This window comes from Helobdella robusta, assembly GCF_000326865.2.
Source record: "Helobdella robusta unplaced genomic scaffold HELROscaffold_6, whole genome shotgun sequence".
In the NCBI taxonomy this organism is placed as follows: Eukaryota; Metazoa; Annelida; class Clitellata; order Rhynchobdellida; family Glossiphoniidae; genus Helobdella; species Helobdella robusta.
Genome location: NW_008705330.1, coordinates 433,137 through 446,218, shown reverse-complemented (window position 1 = coordinate 446,218; position 13,082 = coordinate 433,137). Strand labels below are relative to the sequence as shown.

Below are 13,082 nucleotides of genomic sequence, written 5' to 3'. Positions count from 1 at the left end.
ATTGTACGTGCCTATAATTTACAAATGTCCGGTTATGTTGGGAATATTTTAATGTTTTTGTTGTGTTTTTAACCAAAAACAAAACGTGTAAAGCATACTGTTTTATTTATCATTGGCCTAAACATTTTTACGATCCTTCACTATCACATTCTATTATGAAATGTCACCATTATCTTTACCAACGACTCTATCACTTCCACAAACAAAACCACAGTTTTCAAAATTGTTATCAAATATTTTTTAAGATCACTACGACCATCGTCATTCTCACAAACATTACCAACGAAATTCCCACTGTTACACTTTGTCATCAGTCACCATAAACGCCATCCCCACCACCAACTAGGTCTGTTTCTGGGTTACCGGAATTTTTACCACTTTCCATTTGCCGACCTGACCTCTCACACGGTATAAAAAAAATTTTGTCAGAAATTTCCATTGCTTTTGCCTCTTCTATTTTTGACCTTTCTCTGCTCTGGAGAGAGGTCATGACTGAGTCCGATGCGACCCAGGCAGGCGTCTAGCGATTTTAAATTAGAAACGTTTTTTATCACATTCTTTATGCCAACATTTTCCAGTTTCATAAACAGCGGTCGAATGTGACCATCTGATTTTTTTTCTAAGTTTTGAAAGCCAAACTAGGTAAGCATCAACAACATTGTTAGACAAGTGTTTCGGAATCTTCATGACGTCTGTGCCGTCACTGTCGCTCTCAGACAAATGACACATCATTATATTCTTTTCTCTTTCTTTGATTTGTTTAGCTTCATAAATTGTCGTCTGGACTGTTTGACCTCCGCCTTGATATCATCGACGTGACCTTTAATACAGTGACTGACAATATCGGCAAATGATACTTTCATCTCATTCTTCAAGGTACTCAGTTCACCTCGAAAAACATCAATGCCCTCAAGCTGGTTTAACTTTTCTTTATAAGTTTCGATTGTTGCGTTGATACTCTCGAACTCTGACATGATATGTGCGTTCAAATCATTCAATATGCTGGGTTTGTTAAAATTTAAAAACATTCTTTCTAAGAGAATCGACGGAGCTGATCAACTTTTTAATGTTGGGTCCCAAGCTTGAGCACCTGTCCCAAAACCGTCTTGAGTTGGTACTTGAATCCAAAAAGTTACAAACCTCCTGAAGAACAGATACACAATTTCCATGCGCAAAATTTTCACATTCAAAACAGTTCACAATTTTCCCTTGACCTTTTCTTCTGAACTCTGCAGACATTTATTATAAATCATTTATAAAAAAAACACTGCATATTTATATATATATATATATATATATATATATAATTCATTCATTCATTCATTCATTCATTCATGGATTCATTCACTAATTCATTCATTCATTCATTCATTCATTCATTCATTCGTCCATTCATCCATTTATTTATTTTACGAAAAAACGAAAAAATCAGCTGATAAACAAAAAAACACACAAACGAACGAACAAATAGGCAAACAAACAGATAGACAGACATTCAAACAAACTGACATATACAGCACATGGAGGCATCCGTAGAACGGAAATTGAGATGAGCGTGACGCGCAAATCATAAAAAGAAAAAGAATAACAATAATAAACGTTATCGCTCGTGTATTAATTATCGTCATTATTGCAGTTGTCTTTCTGTTGTTGTTGTTGTTTGATGTTCATATTGCGGCTTGTTGTTATTGCAGTTGTTATTATTGTAGTATTAGCTTGGAGTTGATGAGTGGCTGGCTCTATTTAATAAGGCCTCTTCCAACGCAAAGTATCGCGCGGAATGGTCATTTCAATTTTTGCCTTTCTTATCATTATTTCGGCTGTGTATCGTATATCCTTAAATAGTTTAGAATTTATTCAAGTAATTTTTTAATATTTGAAATAGGCAATAAATTTGCTTATAAAAACACAAAGTTTCGTTTATTAATTGAAAAAGAAATCTAACGTAAATAGGTTTAAAATATTTATCAGCATCATAGTAGTCAACCTTACGATTTAAATTTTTTTTTGTTTAATTTTTTAAATAGCCATAAATTATAAAACTTACATAAAATGTTTTAATAATAACAAAATTTGGTTTAATATAAAATAAATTACAGCTTTAATACAATCACATTAACACAAGAATTAAAACTAGCCCGAACATCAGCGCAGTATGAAGACGAACATGAAGACGAACATGAAGATGAACATGAAAACGAACAAGAGTGAACTGACTCAGAAATTGTACACCAGACTAGTATGCTCTGATATTCTAGTCTAGTGAACAGTTCATGAGATCGTTCTTCCGCTTCTTCAATCCCAAATTCTAAATGACGTCATCACGTAACTCTCGTCTCGTCAAAGATGTCCTACGTATGAAATCATTCAAGTTCACTATTCTTTCTATTTAAGTAGTTTTCAAATAATTTTACTTATATTCATAATTATTAGCCAAATTTTTCATTTTAAATTTATATTACTTTTGTAAAGGAAATTTCGCTTTAGATAATGATTTTGATACAATATGTATTTGTTTGTAGCAAATGAATACAATACTTATAAAAATTTTGGAGAATTTTGCACAATTAGTTTGCCGCAAAATAAAACTTTGAACCAAAACATTTGAGAAAAGGAACGAAAATATAAAAAGCACATGCATAAAAAATACACATACACGTGTACCGTACATACATACGCATACACAATGCATAATTAAATATACACGTACACAAAAACACATACATGCTTACGTACATAAATACAAATACATACAAATGAACATACAAACTCCAATCATCTCTCCAATTGATTGTCATGGAAACCGAACAGGAAAGTTTGTATTTATTTGTTTATTTGATTTTTAAAATACATTTTTTATTATATAAATTTTTATTCGTGGCCAGTAATTAAACTTAACTTCTTATAAATATATATAGAAATTTTAATTCTGTTTTGTTCAATTAAAACTTTATTTATAAGAAAATGGTTTTAATTTTTTAAGAAATATAATTTTTATTGAGTTTTTTATTTTATTTTGATTTTAAATAACAGTTAATTGTTAAATGTGAAAAAATATAATTTATATTATAATATAGCTTTACAATGAAATGTTAAATTAAAGTTGAATTAATTAAATTTTAACTTATCAGATATTCTGCACATTTATTAATGTAATGATAATGTATTAATACATATTTGGTGGTTTAATAATTTCAAGTTTACTAATTTAGGTTAAGTTAATTTACTAGTTTTATTTTTAAAAAATAGAAAAACCATTATTATAAAATAATTCAAAAATTTGTCAACTCTTCCCAACTTTTAGATAGCCAAAAAATTATAAGTTAATTTTTATTGACAAAATTAACATTATTCAAAGCCCTGTGATGAGTTTACCAGTTGTGAACAAATCCTGCCTGCAAAATGATGGCAAGCGAATTGACGAGAATAAGCTCAAAAATTTGCAGGTGACAACTTAGTATTTTTCAAAGCAAAGTTTAATGGCACTTTCATTTATTATTAATTATTTTATTTTTCAACTTAATAGAGCATTGATTTTAAGGCAATATAAATAACTTGGGTTCCAGATGATGAACATTTTTGTTTGTCAGATGAATGCCGAAGCAAGCAACAAACACCTCATTCAATTCAGCAGACATATGCTGTACCAAGGTGATCAACTCTTGCAAGTAAATAACTTTTATGTTGAATAGCTGGCGGCTGATAAGTGTAAATTAGACTTCGTGCACTCATTTTTTTTTCATTTTCCATAAATTTACGTCCATTTCCTCAATTTGAACAAGGTGGCTAGAATTTGGTGTCTGGTTAGTTCTCCGTTAGTGCCGATTTGTGGCGTATTTATTTTCGTCTGTGTCCCTCCCAGTACGGGGTACCGTCGGGGAGCTCCGAGAGACCAGCACTAATGAAACAAAATACGACAGTAAAAGGCTCTCTAACGGTACCGCAAATTTCAAAACTCTAGCGGCATTTAGGGGGCTAATATTTTTTGAGTTTTCCTAGATATACCTATTTGGGGGGGACTAGCACTAACGAAAATTATTACATCACAAACCAGCACAAAAAAGTACTGACGTAGCACTAACGATACTGCAAATTTAAAGGTTCTAGCTGCATTTGGGGGCTGAAGAAATGGACCTAATAAATTTAATTGACTACTAAATTGTGGTTTACATATAACGTCATCATAATAAGTAAATGAGTTAATCGTGTATTGAAGAATTTCGAAGAACAGATCAGTCAGTGGAAAAGAGAAAAGTTGCATAAGAAAAAACTGTTGTACAAGGAGTGGATGGAGAATATATACCAGCCAATACAGGGAAGTTTAGACTGGGTGATGATGACTAACCGAAGACAAGATATTGAAAATTGGAGAGACCAACTCTACGAACATTTCCTTTGCCACACCAACCGAAGGGTAATATGTGGGTTCCATCAATCAATTGATTGACCATTGATCATTTGTCCATTTATTTAACCATCACAAAATCATTCATGTCCAGTGCCGGATCTAGACAACTTTGAGGGAGGAGGCCAAAAATTTGAAAATGTTTAAATTTTCACGAGGGGGCCAAGATTTGTGGTAGTGTGGCTGACGTTTCTTTAGCTTATCACATTCAATTTAGGTCGATTTTACACAAAAAACGGTTCTTTTTTCTGAGTTTTATTAAAAAACCGATTACAACGGGGGATCACTGGCCCCCCGCACCCGCCTAAAGATCCGCCACTGTTCATGTCTATTTATTATTTAGTAATTTGTTGGTTCTAACAAAATCTGAAATGACTTTTCCTATTAGCTCTTTCTTAAAACATGAAAGTTTAAGCTTAATATAAAAATTTGTTGGAAAAATGATGTCAATGTCGATAGAAATTCATCAAATTTTATGTCATCCGAATCCCGGTACTCAAGTAAACCTTTACTTTGTAAATAAATTTGTTACATTCAGTTAACAAATAACATTAGCATGTTAGCTGTATTTTGATGAGTAAGTACTGATCTGTTGACTGGTTGATGTTGAGAAGAGGAAGGTAATGAAGGTGATATTGACGATGAACAGTTGAGTGGAGGTGACCGAGTTGATGCAGGTTTTTAAGTTGGGAAGTGTTGGGTGTTCCGAGATGACGGTACTGTTGAATATGACGCTGATGCGCTGATGATTCGCTGATAAATCCATTAATAGACACAAAATTATTAAAAAATCGAAAAGATTAATAGAAACATTTTAATGGTAAAAAGCTAGTAATTCGGTAAGTATTATTAATTATATATATATATATATATATATATATATATATATATATATATATATATATATATTTGTGTGTTGCTTCCGGAGATCTGGGTTATGCAATTTCGACTGTAAATGCTAGCATAAATTCGTAATAGATATTTTATGCGCTTCGTAATTAGAAATATGCATTATACTTGTGATGTGGACGTGTGATCATCATAAAATGAAATGAACTGATTGCGTTGTAAGGGGAATGTTTTCCTGGATGACGACGACCCAACAGTTTACCAGGCCGTCACAAACAACCCTCCCAAGTCCCTCTTACTACAAGTTTGCCTCATTCGCTATACTATCCGGTCCGATGGTTGATGATGGGATGATATTGGTTGATGATGATGATGACGTAATCGTTTAAAATGATGACGACAATGATGTAAACACCTCAATAGAAGCCTTCATTAGAATGCCGATTGAATGTGATTAACGTCAGGTTCATACAGGCCGACTGAAGGATCCGCTGAATTTTGACGAGAGGAAGCATGTTCAGGAGCAATCCCTTCTACACCAGCTGAACACTGGCCATGTACCGATCGCCCATCAGAAACACCTCATCAAGCGTCCACACGCCTGCGACAAGTCATCCAGGAAATGAAATTGAAGAAACGTCCATTGTCAATAAATTTTTGTTCTTATTTTATAATCAATTGCAATTTGTATGCATTTCTGATGACGATCTGCTATAATTAATATCGTATTTTTAGTGCAATAGAAGAGAGAACATATTATTTTTATTTGTAAATTATATTGTTACCAAATAAAGAAGTGTTTAATTCTTTTTCACAAACTCCGGCTCTGAATGAATGAAAAAATGTGACAAAAAGAAAGAAAAAATGCATAAGTGAATTTACAATTAATTTTTTGATATGGAGTTCTATACAAAAATATCATTCGAAGAACGTGCATGTACGCAATGAAACAGGTTGATTTGATTGAGGTGAACGAATGCAGAAGTGAATTGGTGGACGGCGGCGTGGTACTATCGACTGACGTTGGGAGCTTCAGGACATGCAGGATTCGAAGCACTTCATCACGGCGTCTCTGCGTGTTTGGATTGTTTAGATTAAACTGAATCCATTTGAAAAAATTGATTTAAATCTTTATTATTTGGTTACTGAATCTAACACATCGTCACACCTAATCGTACAGTTAAAAAAATGAAATAAAAAACTGAATATATCATTTGATCAACTTATGGATTCGAATAATTCAATCTCATTTATTGTAAAGAAAACCATTGTAACAATCAGTGCACTTGTTTGTTCTTCACTTGTTTGTTCTTCTCTGCTTCTTCATTGTTTATATAGCTACTGATGTACTTGTAAATGTGTCTAATAACAATGTCAATGAATTTACAACCCTCTAATTAATTTCCAAGATTAACTATTCCTAACTATTAGTCTCCATCTCGGCCTCACGGCTGTAACAATAGTAGCAAGAATAATGAATGCGTAGTAACCTGGCGAACGGAATGTAGGAGAGACCGTACCAGGTCATGGCCAGGAACTGGATGATGCAGAACAATATTGCTACCGCTGACAACTTCCACTGTGGTGTGTCACAATGATGATGTGACGAAGTCGAGTGGTGGTGGTCATGTGGTGTGGTGCTGACGATTACGATGTAATGTGACGCTTATGTGACGTGATGTAGTAGTGATGACGTAATAATAATAAGGTGTAGGGTTGGTCACATTTGTGATGCTGATGAGATTGTAACGGGCAGAGTTGGCCTTAGGAGGTCGGGGTCAGGCATTGACCCGGGGCAACTGGTAACTTGGGGCGCCAAAGGCCGTTTGCAAATTAATTACTTTTTATCATAAAAATAAGTTTATAATAAATTTAATTAAAAACTATCCTAATTTATTTTCATTATAAATCAGTTTTTTCTGTAAATTAATTTATGTTTCATACTTATAACTTTTTAAAAATAATAGGGGCATGATTTCTCAAGTGATTTAGTGAAATTCGTTGAAAGGCCAAACTTGCATGATGCATCAATTGCTAAATGTGAAACTATTGACATTAGTTCAGTCTGCTAATGATGGTGTTCATTTTTTAGTAAAGATGAAATAGGTGAAGTGAAAGATGATAAAAAAAATAAAAGCATTTCGTGTTTTATTTTTATTTAAGAATTTTATTAAGAAACATTCCTTCAAGGACCCAAATGTATTGTTTGTTCTCACAATAACTGTAACAGTTGCAAATGGGGTCCGTAGCTTTTCTGAACTAATGTTAATTAGAACAAATTTGAAAAACACCATTCTGCACGATCGAAATAATCCTTCGGCTGAATTATCAATCGAGCAAGAAATCACCGAAAATCTAAATTTTTGTTGCTTGATAAAAAACGTTGGCCAACAAAAAGCTTAGAAAAAAATGAATTTCAATATTTAAAATTTTTACCAATATTTTTATGTATTTAAATTTAATTTTCATGTAACTAAAAGATTTTTATCAGTGTAGTAAAAATTTCTGCTATAAAATTCATCTTAACAGCGGTGTTTCATCGTTCATTTACTTTTTTTCAATAAATTACAAAAATTTAATTTAATTTTTTATCTAAAATTTAGTTGAAAAATAAGCTCATTACACCAAGGGCATGTTCACAAGTTTTGCCAGACCTGTAAAAAAAGCTGAGGCCGGCCCTGTTGATTTAAATGATGACGTTTTTGCTGATGACGTAGTGACGACGATTATGATGAGTTGATATGGTAATGATGTTATTTTGATCAAGATGATAGTAAGGTCGATGACTACATTGAAGATGTTCCCGCTGTTGAAGAGGCAGATGATAAAAATTATTTAGTGAATAAGGTTGTAGGCAGACAATGTGACGACAAAGAGGCGAAAAATCGGAAAGCCAAATTAATGATGTGACAAATGGAAAAGTAGCAGATGAATGAACGAAACAGCACACCAAAGACCAACCAACCAACCCACAACGCCGCACATAACGTCAAGGCCAAGCTAATCTGAATAGTTGGAAATTTATAGGCAACAATTATTGATCGAATGGACACGAATGAACATGTTCTCACATTTGAAATAAGTTAACAATTTTGTGGCAGACGACAATATCGGAAATGCAAAAATAATGAGAATATTGGAAAACTGATGTCACTGAAGAAGTTGCAACATGATATGAAGTTTCTAATTATGTATCACTTTAGCGAAAGTATCAAATGGTAAAAAACTTCCATTTCAAATAGAAACTTCTTGTTTGTTCTATTCCATGGAAGGTTATTATCCACGCATTATGTTTTATATGAAGAGTTCATCTAATTTAAGACATGGCTTCACGATCATTGAAATTTTCAAAAATCAAAATTGAAAATATTTGAATAATATATCTCTGATGTAAGTTAGCAGGATTTTTTCAAAATGAATTGTTAAACGTTAAACACGCTCGTTAAAAAGTTACACAACAACATTGTCACCTACATTTTTATATTTGTTTTAAAAAATTACTTAAAAATCGTAAAACAACCGTGATAATTTGCACAAACTTAAAAATAAATTTCGAGTGAAAAATTTGAAATTAAAAAAAAACTAGAAACCGACAACGACGATGATGGTGGCGATGAGTCTGGTCGGTGCAAACATCCTCTTCAGCTGGTTGCATGGACCCATGAGGAAACACGTGCTGGTAACAAACAATTATACGCTACATCATCACATCATCACATCTTGTTACATTACGACACCGTTTCATCATTACAACGTCACATTACATCATCACATTTTATTACACTACAATACCATTAAATCATTGCAACATCACATTAAATAATTATATTCGGTTGCATTATAACATTAAGTTACATCATTACATCACATTACATTAAAACATTATGCTGTGATATTAAAATATTATTACACCACATTTATGTTACATTAGTGCAAATTAAGTTAATGAATTACATTACGCTAATTTATTACATCATATTACATCAAATTATGTCGCATAGCACAGTGTAACATTACTTTACACTATTGCATTGTTACATTATAATGCATTAGCAGATCAGATTATACTACGTGTTGATTATTACAATGGGTTTGGGTTGCATTGTTATGATGGTTATTAGATGCAAGATGAATATTAATTTCACGAAACTTGCAATGAACTCAGCATTTAAAAAGTATATAGGCGATTTAATCCATTCCACCTAACATTCTCAACAAATTCTTTAAAAAAATCATTCTACACTCATTCTAGCTGTTCAAAGATGGATATTTAGCGTTGAACATTATACAACATGAGACTCATTTGAAAGGAACTAAGCGCTTTAACAAGATGCTTACACTATTTTGAAATTTAATCTTGAAAGCGTACAATTTATAACACCCACCATCACAATATCGTCCATATAAATACAACACAACAAATTTGTTGCGAATTATTTAATCAATGCAGAGCTTCAGATTTAAAAAAGACTGTAACAAAATACATAACAATAGAGGCAAAAAAAACTATAAACCTGATTAATGCAGTTACATTGCCCAAGGTGTAGAGGATGGCAAACAAGGTCAGTCCAGCTCCTGGTAGGAAGAGGAAGCATGAACCCTTCAAGTTGCAAACATTTGTCGTGAGACTACGTGTTGATGTGTGTGAGTGCAACATTTGTGTGAGACCAATTAACATGTGATGGACGACAAAATACAACAATGAAAAATTTCATAAAAAATGAAATAAACTCAAAATTTAATTTGAAGCTTATAATAGTCATAATGATAACAAACATGAGATAAAATAATTAAGTTAAGCAGTCAACGTCAATGTAGAAAGTAAGCAGCAGACCAGAATGGAGCAGAGGACTCCGATGCTGAAGCAGATGATGAAACCTTTCAATCGTGTCGACCAGCTAAGCGTCGTCACATCTACAATCTGTGATGTTTCAACCACAACATTTCAACCTCAACATTTCAACCATACACCATTTCAACTTCATAACACTTCAACCATGTAACAGGTCAATTACATGAAACAAAACGAAAAACAGACGAAAAGAAATGTGAGGAAGCAGGTTGTACCTCTGGAACAATTTGATTTTCATCGTCAGCTGGCTGCCCTGTTATCGTTTTCTTGATGTTGTTGATCTTTTCCGAGATGTTCATTCTTTGTTTAAAATTTTCAACTGCATCAGTTACAGTCACATTTAAAAAATAAATAATTATATCCATAAATAAATAAAGATATAATATGGTGGAATCTTCTTTCCATCTCATGCTGCAGACAGGTTGTCTAAAAAATTCCTTCATTAAAAATTGACAGACTGCAAATGTTGAAGAAATGTAAATGTCCCTAATAAAGTGGCCAGCAAATGTTCACCCATGCCTCCTACAATAAATGTCTGGCTTCATCTCAGGTCTTAATGAAAATTTAAATTAATTCACCTAACATTTTATTTTCTTACTTACTTATTTTGGATGGCAATTGAACTTTCAATCACTGAAATTTGTTGCTTAATTGTATAAAAAATTCAATTATTATAATTAGTTAGCATCAACAGAAATTCAAACAAAATTTCCAAATTTTCGTTAAGAGTACAACAAATGGAGATAACTCAAAATGAGATTAAATCAGAAAAATGACTGATATTTTATGAGACTGGTTGTGTTGCCTAGCTTTTACTTGAACTGCAGCATTTAGTCCACCAACTGTTCAAATAGGGTTATTTTGACTGAATTTTGATAACATGCTTAACTAAATTTTGCTCAAATTAGTTTAACAAATCTAGCTCTTACATTTCAATAACAACTTAAACGATTAATTTTTTTTTAAACATCAGTCATCTATAAATCCAAATTTTTTGATTCCATTTTGGTTTGATAAAAAAGTAAATGAATTTTTTTCTTGAAAAATAAACACTGATAAGTACATCAACAGTGGCAAGTGGACTTCCAACATCAGGTTCTAAAACATCATCCAAGTATCCCACAGTGGAATTTTAACAGTTTGCGATAGTATATATAGAGTATAGAGATAGAATAAAGAATGGATGGAAAGCAGGAAAACTTGAAAAAACCTTTATTCTTTTCACTTCAAACATACACCCCAAGACAATGTTATGATAATATATGACATGATGTAGTAAATTAATTAAGTTAATTAAATTCAAACTAATGTTTGATCAAATTTGAAATAAATTTAATTTTAATGAAATTTCAATTTTTCAACTAGAAATAAAAATATTTTTGACTTGTTGATCAATCTAACTAAGAGTTATGTTCTAACAATAATATTATTAATAAATTAATATGATGTCAATTATGAATTATTATGATGCATTCAGGAATGGCGAATGAAAGGATATTTCGATTTTCTAATATGCAAATAAATGTGCATGTATAATTGTATATTTATTTGTAAATTTAAATATTTATACTATACATTGTATAAGTATAGCATAGTCATAGTGTATGTATTGTATGTATGTATTGTATAGCACCATACAATTATACATACATTATAAATTATAATGTATGTATAATTTATTTTATATTTATAATTATACAACATACATTTTGATTTTATTTTTAATTTGTATGTCATAAAAGCTGTTACCAATCTCAGCGTATTGAAAAGCAAAAAATAAAATATAGAATAATAACTACTTGAACAACTTTGTAAAAAGTTCCAATCAATCAATCAACCAATGAATGAATGAAAACTCCACACGGAACTACAACGCTTATAAATGTTTTTTAAATCGTCAATTAGTCAGACATTTTTGTTTTCATGGATAGGTAAGAAAAAGTTAATTCGATAATTATTAAATTGAAGTGCGACATTTCTTCAAAAATGATGCCAAAAAACGTCTCAATTGAATGAAATAGAATGTAAATACATGGAATAATGAAGGAACATGCAAATAATGTATCGGGAATTGAAAATTTCATAATGTTGAGTTGATGAATAAATTTTGATGGGTGAATGAAACCAATTGGAAAAAAAACCGTCTTTTGCAGGGGGGGTCCTACCCCCTACTGAATAAATAATATTCACAAGAAGTTTTTACAGGAACCTTATACTTAAAAAATTTTTTCTTCTCCATTATTTTTTACGATTTCATTTCATTTGTACTTTTTTTGGGTAGTATAAATTCAACTATCTGTATGTAGTTCAAAAAATTAAAAAATGAGATAAATGATTATTTTGAATGTTCTCTTCTATAAATTCTCAACCTTTCAAAAGTTCAAATCAATTATTTTTAATGCTTTGTAATAATAAATAATTATTTCAAGTCACAAATAATTATGCAATAAATTTATTATTATTGTTCTATTATTTCATTAATAATGCCATCAAATAATTTTTCAGTTCAAAGATTGAACTGATTGAACTTCAATCATCTGAATAAAATATTCATTCATTATTTCATAAATTTATATACCATTTCATTAAATTCAATTAAAAGTAATAATTTATGTAATAAGTAATTGAAATATGTCGCAAAGTTAAAAAGCTCTGTATTTTATTCTTCAAAATGAGAATAATTTTTATTTCAATTAATTTAGAGAGCGTTATGACCATGGATATCCATGGTTATGACGCATGCTACATTCTCTCTAACACGCAAGTCTACATGGAAAGAAATCTCGCGAAACTATCAATTTGCAACTTGGAAGGTCACGGGGTCAAAAATTAGTCACCCCTATCGAATTAAAAAGTTGAAACTTGTATTGTTCCACTGAAATGTGTTGCTTGAAGAACTGTGCTGTTCATTCAGTTTTGGCTTACTTGCCGGATTTTCATTAATAATGCAAATTGCAAATAGGAGCGCTAATTAAT

At 31.5% G+C, this 13,082-nt stretch overlaps 3 protein-coding genes across 3 annotated transcripts; 1 reads left to right on the top strand and 2 right to left on the bottom strand.

Annotated features, from left to right (window-relative positions):
• Positions 1 to 310: 310 nt before the first annotated feature.
• HELRODRAFT_163981 (hypothetical protein) lies at positions 311 to 1,239 on the bottom strand (the record flags this gene model as incomplete). Its single annotated transcript, XM_009029054.1, has 3 exons — positions 311 to 520; positions 795 to 1,002; positions 1,091 to 1,239. The coding sequence occupies 3 exons, from the start codon at positions 1,237 to 1,239 to the stop codon at positions 311 to 313; spliced, it is 567 nt and encodes a 188-aa protein (XP_009027302.1).
• Positions 1,240 to 2,756: 1,517 nt separating this feature from the next.
• HELRODRAFT_163980 (hypothetical protein) lies at positions 2,757 to 5,880 on the top strand (the record flags this gene model as incomplete). Its single annotated transcript, XM_009029053.1, has 6 exons — positions 2,757 to 2,815; positions 3,359 to 3,446; positions 3,591 to 3,668; positions 4,217 to 4,414; positions 5,478 to 5,558; positions 5,719 to 5,880. The coding sequence occupies 6 exons, from the start codon at positions 2,757 to 2,759 to the stop codon at positions 5,878 to 5,880; spliced, it is 666 nt and encodes a 221-aa protein (XP_009027301.1).
• A 168-nt stretch (positions 5,881 to 6,048) lies between these two features.
• Positions 6,049 to 12,019, bottom strand: HELRODRAFT_154240 (hypothetical protein). The gene is made up of 8 exons (XM_009029052.1): positions 11,906 to 12,019; positions 10,322 to 10,406; positions 10,089 to 10,175; positions 9,772 to 9,854; positions 8,849 to 8,933; positions 8,224 to 8,259; positions 6,745 to 6,833; positions 6,049 to 6,326 (listed from the first exon to the last, which is right to left on the bottom strand). Exons 2-8 carry the CDS (start codon positions 10,403 to 10,405, stop codon positions 6,287 to 6,289), a joined length of 504 nt encoding a protein of 167 aa, XP_009027300.1. The 5' UTR covers position 10,406; positions 11,906 to 12,019; the 3' UTR covers positions 6,049 to 6,286.
• Between the last annotated feature and the right edge of the window lie 1,063 nt (positions 12,020 to 13,082).

Coding starts and splice junctions, on each gene's coding strand:
- HELRODRAFT_154240 (XM_009029052.1), bottom strand. CDS start 10,405: ATGAACATCTCGGAAAAGATCAACAACATCAAGAAAACGATAACAGGG. Junction 10,176..10,321: donor AAAATCAAATTGTTCCAGAG/GTACAACCTGCT, acceptor GAAACATCACAG/ATTGTAGATGTGACGACGCT. Junction 6,327..6,744: donor TCCTACATTCCGTTCGCCAG/GTTACTACGCAT, acceptor CCAAACACGCAG/AGACGCCGTGATGAAGTGCT.